Source organism: Girardinichthys multiradiatus, chromosome 9, assembly GCF_021462225.1.
Source record: "Girardinichthys multiradiatus isolate DD_20200921_A chromosome 9, DD_fGirMul_XY1, whole genome shotgun sequence".
Classification (NCBI taxonomy): Eukaryota; Metazoa; Chordata; class Actinopteri; order Cyprinodontiformes; family Goodeidae; genus Girardinichthys; species Girardinichthys multiradiatus.
The window spans coordinates 19297862-19310126 of NC_061802.1; the positions used below are offsets into that span (position 1 = coordinate 19297862).

At 39.6% G+C, this 12265-nt stretch overlaps 1 protein-coding gene across 8 annotated transcripts in view; it reads right to left on the minus strand.

Annotated features, from left to right (window-relative positions):
• Window positions 1-12265, minus strand: part of camsap2a (calmodulin regulated spectrin-associated protein family, member 2a) — a 61637-nt gene that overhangs the window by 23064 nt on the left and 26308 nt on the right. For 5 of the 8 annotated variants that reach the window (XM_047374490.1, XM_047374492.1, XM_047374488.1 and 2 more), the window contains exons 3-6: window positions 10820-10981; window positions 7823-7903; window positions 1278-1310; window positions 20-161 (exon numbers count right to left, since the gene is read on the minus strand). In XM_047374490.1, coding sequence (XP_047230446.1) covers window positions 20-161; window positions 1278-1310; window positions 7823-7903; window positions 10820-10981 — 418 coding nt within the window. The remainder of the gene's footprint in view (window positions 1-19; window positions 162-1277; window positions 1311-7822; window positions 7904-10819; window positions 10982-12265) is intronic. The other 3 variants (XM_047374495.1, XM_047374489.1, XM_047374494.1) reach the window with 1 other exon arrangement.

The following is a 12265-nucleotide window of genomic DNA, read 5'->3' on the forward strand; positions in this document are numbered from 1 at the left end:
TTCCATTTCATCTCCTTACCGTCCAGTGACAGCAGCTGAGGGCAGTAGAAATGCAGCAGTGAACCCAGGGCCGAGCCGTCTGTGCTGTCCTTAAGCAGATTGTCCACTGGGGGGATCCAGGGAGCAGGCTGGGTCAAGGCCTGCTCTTTCCTATAGCGAGCCTGTCAATATATACAGCTATAAACCCAAATGCATTGTGAAGCAGTATGTTGCTTAAATTTGCAGTAGCTTTTAACCAAGACTTAGCCTGCTGTTTCTGTTTTTCATTCATTAAATGCGAGGCAAAATTAGGCACAGTTAATGGAGCGACCCTCACAACAGCTGGGCTTTTATGAGATCTTTGAAGAAGTGGCAGATAGTTGAGAGAACAGTGTGAGTTTTCAGGATTTACTCATGTATGAAGGTAATTAAATGGCTTTGGAAATGGAGTGGTAAACTGCTCTGAAAGCAAAGTAGGAACACCAAAGAAAGGGAACAGCAGCTAACAACTGACTTAACTTATTTGTATTTGGGAATTAAAATAAAACCAAATAGCTTTTTTTTTTTGTCACTCAACTGATGCTAACATAACTACAATGAAAATTATGTTAGACCTCGAAAAACTGTGACGAAGACATTTTTCTTGTCTCATTTGTAATTGTGGAAACAGTTAAGCAATTTCCCAGTGCTGTATGACCTACAGAATATAAGGAAGTATGCAATCATGCCAATATGCAATAGAAAAAATAGGTTTGCATGGATTTTGCTAAACTTAGCCTTATTTACACAAAATCTGCACAAAAACACAAACAATTACCTGTTGATGAGACAAAAAGAAAAAGAAATTCTACATATAAACAAAAGACGTCTGGTGAAGAGCTGCAAAAATATTTGCAGTCCAAATTGCTATTGCGATATTAATGTTTGCAATATTTGGTTGTAAAGGACTGCTTGAATGCATAAATTAGTACAGTCTTAAACTACCATGCATTGACACTCTCCATGCCAATACTAAATTTGACCAGCTTCCCTGCTTTTCATTGGTTTTGATGCCTTTCATCGCAGTGATGGAGTTTAGTGGCACAACGGGCCAGATCTCTAATCTCTCATCATGTACTGAGCATTGGAAAAAGGACAAATGAGGAAAAGGTGGGTTAAAAGCAACTGATATTGTCACAATATTGAACAATAACATCGCAATTGCATGTTTTCCTAATATTGTGTAGCCTTGTGGGAGGGAGCAAAGAAATCACTATACACACAGATGAAAAAGGGGCAACAGTGATAAGTGGACTTACAGGTACAAGCTTCATGTACCACTTGGTTGGAGACTGCAGCAGCAAAGCAGAGGGAAAGGCAAACAATAAAGAAATGTGTTTCAGTGAGATTAATTAGTAATGCGATTAGTAATACAAGGAATAACATGACAACACTGACACCAAAGTAAAAAGCGTAGGTTAGATTTTTTTTGTGTGCATGAAAGGCATCCCACTTATCTCAACAACAATATAGTTTAGTTTACATTGCTTCTGATTATTGTACATTTGCAAACACTACATTTTCTTTCATGTGGAAACAGCAACAGTGTTAAGAACATATGCAGTGGTTTAGGCCTGCCTAAAAAATGAAAGTGAAAATATGCTGAACTGTGCTTTTTGAGGATTAAAACAAGATTCAAAAGGATATGTTCAAGAAAAATGAGGAAAGGACAGGTTTTCTTCTCCTTAAACAACTTTTGCAGCTTTGTTTGCATTACGGACTATTTTGGAAATTGTTATCACTGATCCTACACACCTGAGTTTTTACATGGCATATTGGCTGTTATTTACACTCTCATCTCTGACAAACACATACAATCACATCAGTCGTTTTTCACCTGAGATAATAGATTAAAACTGAGCAAATCTCAAAGAATCCCTTTCAGGTTCATTGAAGGCATTGTGAATTTGACAATCAGGCACTTTTTTTTATTCCAGTTCCAAAAGATTCTCCCTAAAATACCAGATTGTATCTGGAATGTTTGAAAAGCTCACTGTCAAGTTAATAAAAACCTGTCACAGGAAATCCAAGAAGAAAATCCAAAAAACATTTCCAATGCATGCATGTCAAAAACTGTCAGCAATCCTCTGACAATATAAGCTACTTCCAGAAGAGGCTTGCTGCAGCTAAAAGCTAATTCCCACGCTACCTCCAGGAATCAAAGACCTAAAACATGTGTGCCGGTCAAAGTGACTTGCAAGTCCTCAGCTTCAAAGAAAAGCTGTGACTTGTAGGGAAATACAGACACTCTGTAATAAAATAAATGGGAATGGCACAAAGAGTAAAAAAACAGAAGCTGTCCTGGATTCTCCTGTTTTGATTTGTGTCACAGCTCTCTGAATTTTTTTCAGACAGTTTTATCTGTTTGTCAGGATGATGACTGAGTGCTCCTAGAAGGACGCAGGTCACTTAATTCGTTCATTCATTTATTTTCTACACCGCTTATTCCATAGTGGGTCACGGGGGAGCTGGTGCCTATCTCCAGCAGTCTACAGGCGAGAGGCAGGGTACACCCTGGACAGGTCACCAATCCATCGCAGGGCAACACAGAGACATACAGGACATACAACCATGCACACACTTGTTCACACTTAAGGGCAATTTAGAGAGACCAATTAACCTAACAGTTATGGTTTTGGACTGTGGGAGGAAGCCGGAGTACCCAGTGAGAACACTTTATTCGTATTCTTAGTAATTACCCTCATAGATATATTTAAATGTCCTCTATTCCAGTGTTATACAGTGATTTGCTCTCATAATCACATCTCTAATAATAATCACTAATATCATTCAGTGATATTTTTCATAGAGAATTTGTGTGCTAATGACTTGAAGTACTTTTAATTCTGCTATTTCCATAAAACATTCAAGGACCTGTGCTGGAAGATGAACCTTTGCCCCACCAATTTCAGATTTTTTACTGAAGAAGATGCTGCAGTGCAATAAAATCACTGTTGTGAAATAGTGCATCAATAGGCTGAGACAAACTCCCAACTGCCCAATATAAAGCCACTGAACACTTACAGGCCAGCCTGAAAACCAGCAAAGGCAAATGCGAAAATATTTCTAGATGTGCTTTTGTTTCTTCATTTCCATCCTGCTTTGTCTATTTCTTTGATTCACAGTTGCCATAGATAACTTATAAGAACATCAAACATGTTGATTCAACCATGTTGAGTTTTAAAAGTGTTTTTTTTTTTGTAAAAAACCCTTGCACTTCATCATTATCAGATACAGTGGCATTACATGTTCTGGTGGTTTGACAATGCTGATACATTTTATTCAAAGGTCAGCATGTACTTTTCAGCTCGTTCAGGCTCCAAATCCCACAGCCTGCTGCCACAGTCTGACCCCAAAATGAAGGTGATGGAGATCGTCTGCATCTAAACTGATGATGGAAGACTTTTCCCCTGAATGGAGCTACAAAGTGTGTCCACCAGTCAAACCCCTGAGGGCAGGTAAGGGCCTCGAAGAGCATATTTGCAAAAGAGTTTGCATAAACTTCATATTCCAAATGTGCCTCTTTCTACTAAAGTTAATCTTTTCATCCAGATGTGCTTTCTTGATTTAGTTTAGCTTTTGTAAATAAAAAATATGAACCTTCGCAACACTTGTCATGTTGCCACCCTTACCCCTACAAATAATTCAGTGGGATAAAATAAAGTCAGTGTTGTTCCGACGGTCCTAGAAGGGTGTGTATCTCTCACCCTCTATGTGTCTGGGACTGAGGGTGTTTGTGTGACTCATACTGACTGCAGACATACAGCAGACAGGGGGGGATGGGGAGGTATGCACAAAGCTGCTGGAGGTAGCAAAAATAACTTTTTTGCAGGCAAGTGTTTTTTCAGTGACTTGCTTCTTCTTACCTAACATGAAAGGCTCATTGGAGACAATGCACTTTTCCTCTAAGCTGGTTATTGAAAATAAAACCTTAGCTGTAATGATATTTAACAATGTTTTGCCCTCATTGGGCATCACATGAGTTATTTTGTTTGCTAGATTCCCTGATAGATACAATAGTTTTGAATGGATTTCAAGATTATTCCCATTTATGAATCAAAGCACATGACCCTTACCTTTATCTGAGTTTGACTCAATCAAATGGAAATTTCCACCTTATCACTGCTCCAACTGAAAATTTCCACCTTATCACTGCTCGACTGGTTAGTGCATGACTAAATGATCTCATTTACTGTATTATAACATGCATTTCGTCTTAATAGGGATGTTAAAAAGTCTGTACTTTAGATTTCCATCAAAACAATAAATTATCTATCAACATAAGATGGCATTATGTAATTACAAGAAGGAGAAGGGTTTAAAGTTCATTAAAACGTTTGCTATTGCATAAAGATTTGGTTGAATGGTACAGCTAGCTTTTATAATTTAGATTATTTAAACTCTAAACAGAAAGCAATATAAGCTCCGAGAAAGATGAGATTTGAATGTTACAGACATTAGTACATCTGAATGTGTTCAAATGAAGCATTTGTGATTTTCAGGGGAGTTTAAACTGGAGCAAAGTCTGCCATAAGCAAATGACACAAGAGTCACAACAAGGACACAACACCAAAACAAGTAACACACACATACACAGCTTTTAGGGTTAGTAGCCCAGAGGTTCATGATGATGCAGCAAAAGGTCAACTCTATAGCTTGTGGGCCAAACAAGGGGATTTGTTATCACCCAGACATGAGCATCACACATAAGACACTTTCAGAGAGAGGTGGAATAGGCAGCAACGAGTGTCTATGTTTGTCATTCAGTATGGTACAAAAAAGCCCCAGAAGATTCAATGAGGATATGTGATAACTTTTTAGTTCCACTTCAGTTAAAGCATGTGTGCCTTCCTGAGTGTTTGTGAAGGACAGCTGAGGCATGCAGTGCTGCGTCTGCAGACTGACTGGTCAGATCATCGTCACACTGTGCAGCCCTGAGAAAACTAAGGGCAGATCTCCATCTCTGCAGGTCAAAACAAAGCAGCTGAGCTGTCAGTTTTACTTAAGATGGGCTTTTAACATCTTTAAAACAAAGCAACACTGATGGTGTTAGGTTGAAGTGTGTTGTATGGTCTAACTTAGAAGAGAGGGAGGCAAAAAAATAAAAAGGTTTATATTTTTCTTGGAGGCGAAAGAAATAGAGATAGAACACCTGAGAATAATATGTTGCTGAAAAAAGACAAAATGACTTTTTCTTAGGCATGGAACATGTTTAAAGGCATAAAGTTCAGGTGACAAAGAGGAAGTCACTGCAGCATTTCAAAACCAGAGAAAGGCTACGTCAATCCTCTCCTTAAAACTGCTTGTGGTGCATATTCAAGGACATGGAGGGAAGACAGAGAGACAAGGCATGACGGATAAACATGAAGGTGAATCCATGAGTGACATTATTCACCTCCTCTGCCTCTCTCTTTCTCTTATGAACTCTCTCTGTCATGTTGTTAGGAGCTCTGACCATCCTTCCTGCATAATAATAACTGCACCATGGATCCCAAAACAAATTGAAGCCATACAAACACTAAATACATCCACACACATTCACTTCAGTAGCAAACTATTATCTTTTTTTATTGCTACGGGATAATAAATTGCTGACATAAAGATGCCATAAAAGCAGACACCACGCCCTCTTTTTAATTGGAGGAGTCAAAACTGTACATAGATTTGCTGCTAACAAAAGTCTGCAGGATGAAGAGAAGCGTAGATTGAATTTTATAGACGAGAAGGTTTGCATCACTGACTGCTCATGGACACAGTAAAAAAAAGCAGTCGATATAAATATGATTTAAAAAAAACTCTATAGAGCTTGAATTTAAATTTGATCACGTTTTGTGGTAATTACTGCAATAGAGATAGAAGGAAAGATAATATTTACAGATAAGTGATACTAAAAGAGGCAATTAATAAAATGATATCATTACATTTTTTTAATCAACAATGCAATGTATATCTATATAAATAAGTTACAATATTTAATATTTTGTTTAACTTGTGTTTATTATACATATCATACACCTGCTTCAACAAACCCACTGTCATTTGGACAAAGCCAGCAGCACTGTGAGGATCATGTTCTTTGATTTCTCCAGTGTATTTAATACAATCCAACCTGATTTGCTTTGTCAGAAACTCCAGAAGACTCAGGTGGAGGCCTCAACAATCTCCTGGATCAAAGACTACCTGACAAACAGACCACAGTTTGTGAGACTGAAGGGTTGTGAGTCTAACCAGGTAGTCAGCAGCACAGGAGCACCACAGGGGACTGTACTCTCACCATTCCTTTTCACTCTTTACACCTCAGACGTCTAGTACAAGATAGACTCCTGATCTCTGCAGAAATACTCGGATGATTCTGCAGTTGGGGGGTGGATAAGAGATGGATAAGAAGCTGAGTAGAGGGAGCTGGTGGACCGCTTTGTTGCATGGTGTAGAAACAATCATCTGATTTTGAACGTGAATAAAACAAAGGAGATGATTGTAGAGTTTAAGAGAAACAGGAATAGGTCAAACACTATTTCTATCATGGGAGAAGTGGTGGAGGTGTATAAATACCTCTGTGTTCACCTGGACAACAGACTGGAGTGGAGATGCAACTGCTACTGTGAAGCCATCTGCAAGAAGGGACAGAGCAGACTGTACTTCTTGAGGAGGCTTAGGTCCTTCGGTGTTTCAATCAAGATGCTGCATATCTTCTATAAGTCTGTTGTGGAGAGTGTGATCTCTTCTGCCATCATCTGCTGGGGAAGCAGCATCAGAGCCAGGGACTTAAAAAAGCTCAACAAACTGATAAAGAAGGCCGGCTCTGTTCTGAGGACTCCTCTGGAACCTCTGGAGATCATTGTGGAAAGACGGATTCTTCATAAAATGAAGAACATTATGGAGAACCCTGAGCATCCTCTTCATGAGACTGTCCTACAACAACAGAGTGTCTTCAGTCAGAGGCTTCTTCAGATCTGCTGTAAGACGGAGCGCTACAGGAGATCCTTCCTGCCCACAGCCATTAGCATCTACAACGGCTCTTTGAAGAAACCTTCATAATGAGCTACAACAACATTTAATTTCCCATTGGGATTAATAGAGGATTTTTGAATTTGAAACTGTGTTGTTTCAATAAATGCAATACTTTAATGCCCACTGCATATATTGATTGTCGCTATTCATTCATATTCTTATTTCTTTCTTTTGTGAATTGGAAAAAAATGCATAGTAAACTATCCATTTGAAATTCGAAAAAGGCAGAACTCAGATAGGAATTACTCCAGTTATACAAATAAACACACAGATAAACACATGGGCATCACCTCCATGTCTTACTGCAAGAAAAATAAGTGCTGATTCTAAAGAAAGTTGCACAACAGATCTGTGACTGCAGAGGGAATCCTGATCAAGGGTCAACCAAGACTAAATAACTGCTTATCTAATTAGGCTGGAGAGCCCTGACCAGTGGTGAAGATTCAAAAGACGTGAGTGAAGTGTGTGGGTAAACATCACGGTGTTTAATATTTGATCTCTCCGTTCAATATTCATTGAACAGACAGTGAGTCTAATCCAGTGTTTAGCCATATCTGATTGAGATTTTTCCTGATGCAGCTTCACACTGCAGAGAAACTTGTCTCAGATACTGTAGTAACACAGAGGTCTGGGGAAAATAAGTGTCAGTCAAAGAGAAATGCCGTGGTAAATCCATTACTTGGAGCAAAGGATTTTATTCAGCTCAATTGAATGTGTCCATCACACTGTTTACAGTATATGTAGTGTGTGAAGTGTTACAGCTGCAAGAGAAAAGTAAAAGGGAAAAACCCACCCGGGGACTCCCAGTCTGCTCAGCACTCTGTGTCTCCTTCTTCTGCTGCTGAGCAACAGCATCTTTGAGAAATTCATTTACCTAGAGGAAGAAGGAACAAAACAATACTCTATTATTAAAGCAAGAAACAGCATCCTTGAGAGCGTAAGGAGTAGCTCCAAGTAACTGAATAGTTGAAACAGTAATGGTTTTAAAATTGTGAAACAAAGGATTTAATTTTTTTTAACTCAAAAATGCTAAAAGCTGCATAATGTGGAAGTGAAGCATATTCCAACAGAGAGCCATATGCTTGAGGAGCAGGAGACCACGCCTAGACCTCCTGTAACACTTTGTCTGCTCTGAGTATGTTTGAAGCCCAGATCTGGAAGCACTCCAGAGCTTCAGCTAGAAGAATGTAAACATACTGGATTCTGCCGTACTGTTACTGCGAGCCATCTGTGCATGCAGGCCATCAAAAGGAATTAATAGCAGGCTGTAATTTAAAGGATGGATGGACGGATGGATGGATGGATGGATGGATGGATGGATGGATGGATGGATGGATGGATGGATGGATGGATGCATGGATGGATGGATGGATGGATGAATGGATGGATGGATGGATGGATAGATAGATGGATGCATGGATGGATGGATGGACGGATGGATGGACGGACAGATGGACGGATGGATGGATGGATGGATGCATGGATGGATGGTTGCATGGATGGATGGTTGCATGGATGGATGGATGGATGGATGGACGGACAGATGGACGGATGGATGGATGGATGAATGGATGGATGGATGGATGGATGCATGGATGGACACATGGATGGATGGATGCATGGATGGGTGGATGGATGGATGCATGGATGGATGGACGGATGGATGGATGGATGCATGGATGGATGGATGTATGGATGGATGGATGCATGGATGGATGGATGGATGGATGCATGGACGGATGGATGGATGGATGAATGGATGGATGGATGGATGGATGGATGGATGGATGCATGGATGGATGGATGGATGGATGCATGGATGGATGGATGGATGGATGGATGGATGGATGGATGGATGGATGGATGAATGCATGGATGGATGGATGGACGGATGGATGCATGGATGGATGGATAGATGGATGGATGGATGGATGGATGGATGCATGGATGGACTCATGGATGGATGGATGCTTGGATGGATGGATGGATGGATGAATGAATGCATGGATGGATGGATGCATGGATGGATGGATGCATGGATGGACGCATGGATGGATGGATGGATGGATGCAAGGATGGATGCATGGATGGATGCATGGACGGATGCATGGATGGATGGACGCATGGATGGATGGATGAATACAACATTAACAGCTGATTTGTTTTAGAAGTAATGCAGGTTCAAATCCAGTCAGGTCATGTTTGTTGTTACACCATAGTGTGAATTTATTTGTGGAATGTTTTATTTTGAAGCTATCAAGTGGCTTTTAACAAATTCCCAGTTGACTTTGAGGAGGCTTTTAGTGTGAAACTGCTTCTGTTTTCCTGCTTTACCATAAATGCAAGATCAGCAGTGTATGTTGATGTATTAATTTCTACATACAATAGTCTGAACCTCATTTGTAGATACAACTAGTTTGACATGGGCCCTTGTCCTGTTTGGTTCAGCAACCAGATCTCTGCACAGTTGGTAGCTCCAAATTTATGTTGATCTTTGGTACATCATCTAAAAATGAGTGCCTCTGTGTGTTCCTCAGTCCTGCCTTATAGGTCGAGACAAATTATAAACTGTGACATTTTATAGAGATTTCTTATGGAGGTTTTTACAAATAAAACTGACAGGAATATGCCAAGCATCTACATTTACCCCCTGTAGGCCATTCTAATGCATAATTATTTAAACGATTCCATTATCGTGCCGACTATATGTTGGATGTTGTTCCCCTGCTGGAAGATCAGCTCTGCCCCAGTCTCAAGTGTTTGCAGCTTCTTTATCGGGTTTCTAGGATTGTCCTGTCTTTAGCTCCATCCACTCTTCTATCAAGGAGGTACTGCCATGTTTAATCTCTGAAATGATGTGTTTGGGATAAACTGCTATTTTAGTTTTCTGCCACTTTCTAACTTTCTGCCATTCATGATGTTTTGGCATGCTGGCCAACAAGTTCAGTTTTGGTCATATCTATACAAAGCAGCTTTTCTCACACGTTTTCTTTGTCCCCTACATACAGTTGGTAAAATGCAAACGGTACTTCTTGTGTGATTCTTTCAACAATGACTTTCTTTTGACCTCTTCTCACATAGGGCAGATTTCGGAGGTTCACCACTAGTAGATGTATTGTCAGCAGATTCCCCCACCTGAGTTTTGAATCTCTACAGCTCCTCCACAGTTGCAATGGGCCTCTAGGCTACTTATCTAATTAATGCTCTCTTTCCCCATGAAGGGGGACGGCCACCTACACTATTCATAATGCTGGTTAACAAACATTTGAAGCCTTCACTGAACAGCTGCGTTCTTACTGAAATTAAATACTAACTGGACTTTGTAGGTGAATTTCTGAAAACAATTGTTTGCACTGGATTTTATTTAGGAGCATCAGTATGAAGGGGGGTGAATACAAATGCATGTCCTAGTTGAGATAATCCACAATTATGTACTTCTTTGTATAGGTCTATCACATAAAATTCCAATATGCTGAAGTATTCTGTGATGTGACAAAATGTGAAAATGTTTAAAGGGTATGAATATTTTTGCACTGCACAATACTAACGTTCAGTTCAGTCAGTGAGTCAAACACATAGAAAAGTTTTAGCATGTAGAGTTTGCAATCTATTACTCATCAACGAACTTACATTTTTTAATTTTTGAGTGTCATGGCAAAACTGGTAAGGGGGAACAGACAGTAACATACTTCATCATATTTTATAGACACTGGAAATGAAGTTGATGGGATTTCATTAGATTGTATGGGATTAACTGTATTACCTGTGAGATACAACCACTATTACAAACCTTGTTAATCCAGGTTGTCAATGTGTCCTCTGTATCATATGGTCTCTCCTCCACAGAATGGCAGGATGAATACTGATGAATGAAGGCCATTACTTTCTCCACACTTACAGTCTCTACTGTGTAGGCCATCATCAGAGTGTCAATCATGGCCAAGTGGGCGCCCTGGGAGAAACAAACAACAAGGCAACAATGAGAAGAAAACTAACAGCTCAGGTGCTGTTAAGTCAATCACTTCTACATTACGGTGGGTTGTCTTAGTATTCGAAGTAGGATTTTCAACCTTGTGTTATCTTTCACTTGTGTCCAATATGGCTGTAGTAATATGGCATACAGAATGTACTAAATATGGACATTATCCTTTATTGGCACATCTGATCATGCAATGGATAACAGGTGCAAAAGAGGTGCAGACTGCCCTATTTAAATGCAGAAATTGTGTGTGCTACAGGCTGGCTGCTACTGTCCCTAGCAAAACAAGAGGAAAAGCAAACAAATTCTCTCTGCTGTGTTGCTTAAAACACAAAGGGGTTGTTGCGCTGCATCATTATGAATGATCCAGTTGCTAATTTTTTCCTCCTGTTCTGTTCTGCTCCTGCCTTTCTTTACTGTTCCAGTTTGTTAACCTTTCTCGTTGCTAGTCACAGCAGCAGGTGTGTCATTGCAACCTCTGCTCTGACAAGTTTAGTTCCCACCTCTGTTCATTTGCACAGGGCGCCTCTAAATGCGTAATTGATGCATGCAGAAGGCTGAGTTTGAACTTGTTCTGCGAACAGATGCTTTATGTTTGTGGTCCAGATGAAACCAGTGAGGCAAAGACTACATTCTGCTTCACCTTTAATCAAAATATTGGAGGGCAGAGCTGTGTGCAGAGTAGTGCTGGCCCTCCGCCATCGGTGTGCACACGGGGCAGCTGGTCTAGGCTGACAACACCACAGGAGCGCGCACAACTTGTTAACTGTATAGCTCGATGTAACTCGCGACAAATTGGCCAATCAATATTACCAATAAAAAAGACAAATATGTCTGTCAATTAATTTATTAGAAGTTTGCCTCCCGTGAACTTTTAATTCTTTTCGAAAACTCACTGTGTTGTTTTTTTGAGAGTGTGTGTTTGAGGAGATCAGAGTTTATCATAAACAGCCACAATATTCAAGCCTGAATGTAATATCAGCAACATAAAAATAGTTTGTTGTAGAAGTAGACTATCTGTATTTTATAGCTTTGCTAATTTTAAAACAAAACTGTCCTGCAAAGAATTTAAATTGAACATTTATGTACATAAAAATTTATTATTTTTCAATGATTGCACTGAATTTATTTTGCCAATATTATAACAATACAACATGCTTGATTGTTTCAATTGGTTTTTAGTGACATTAAATAATTTATTGCATAAAGGCTCCCCAGGCATATGTTCACGTTCAAAAAACGTAATCAAACTGATCC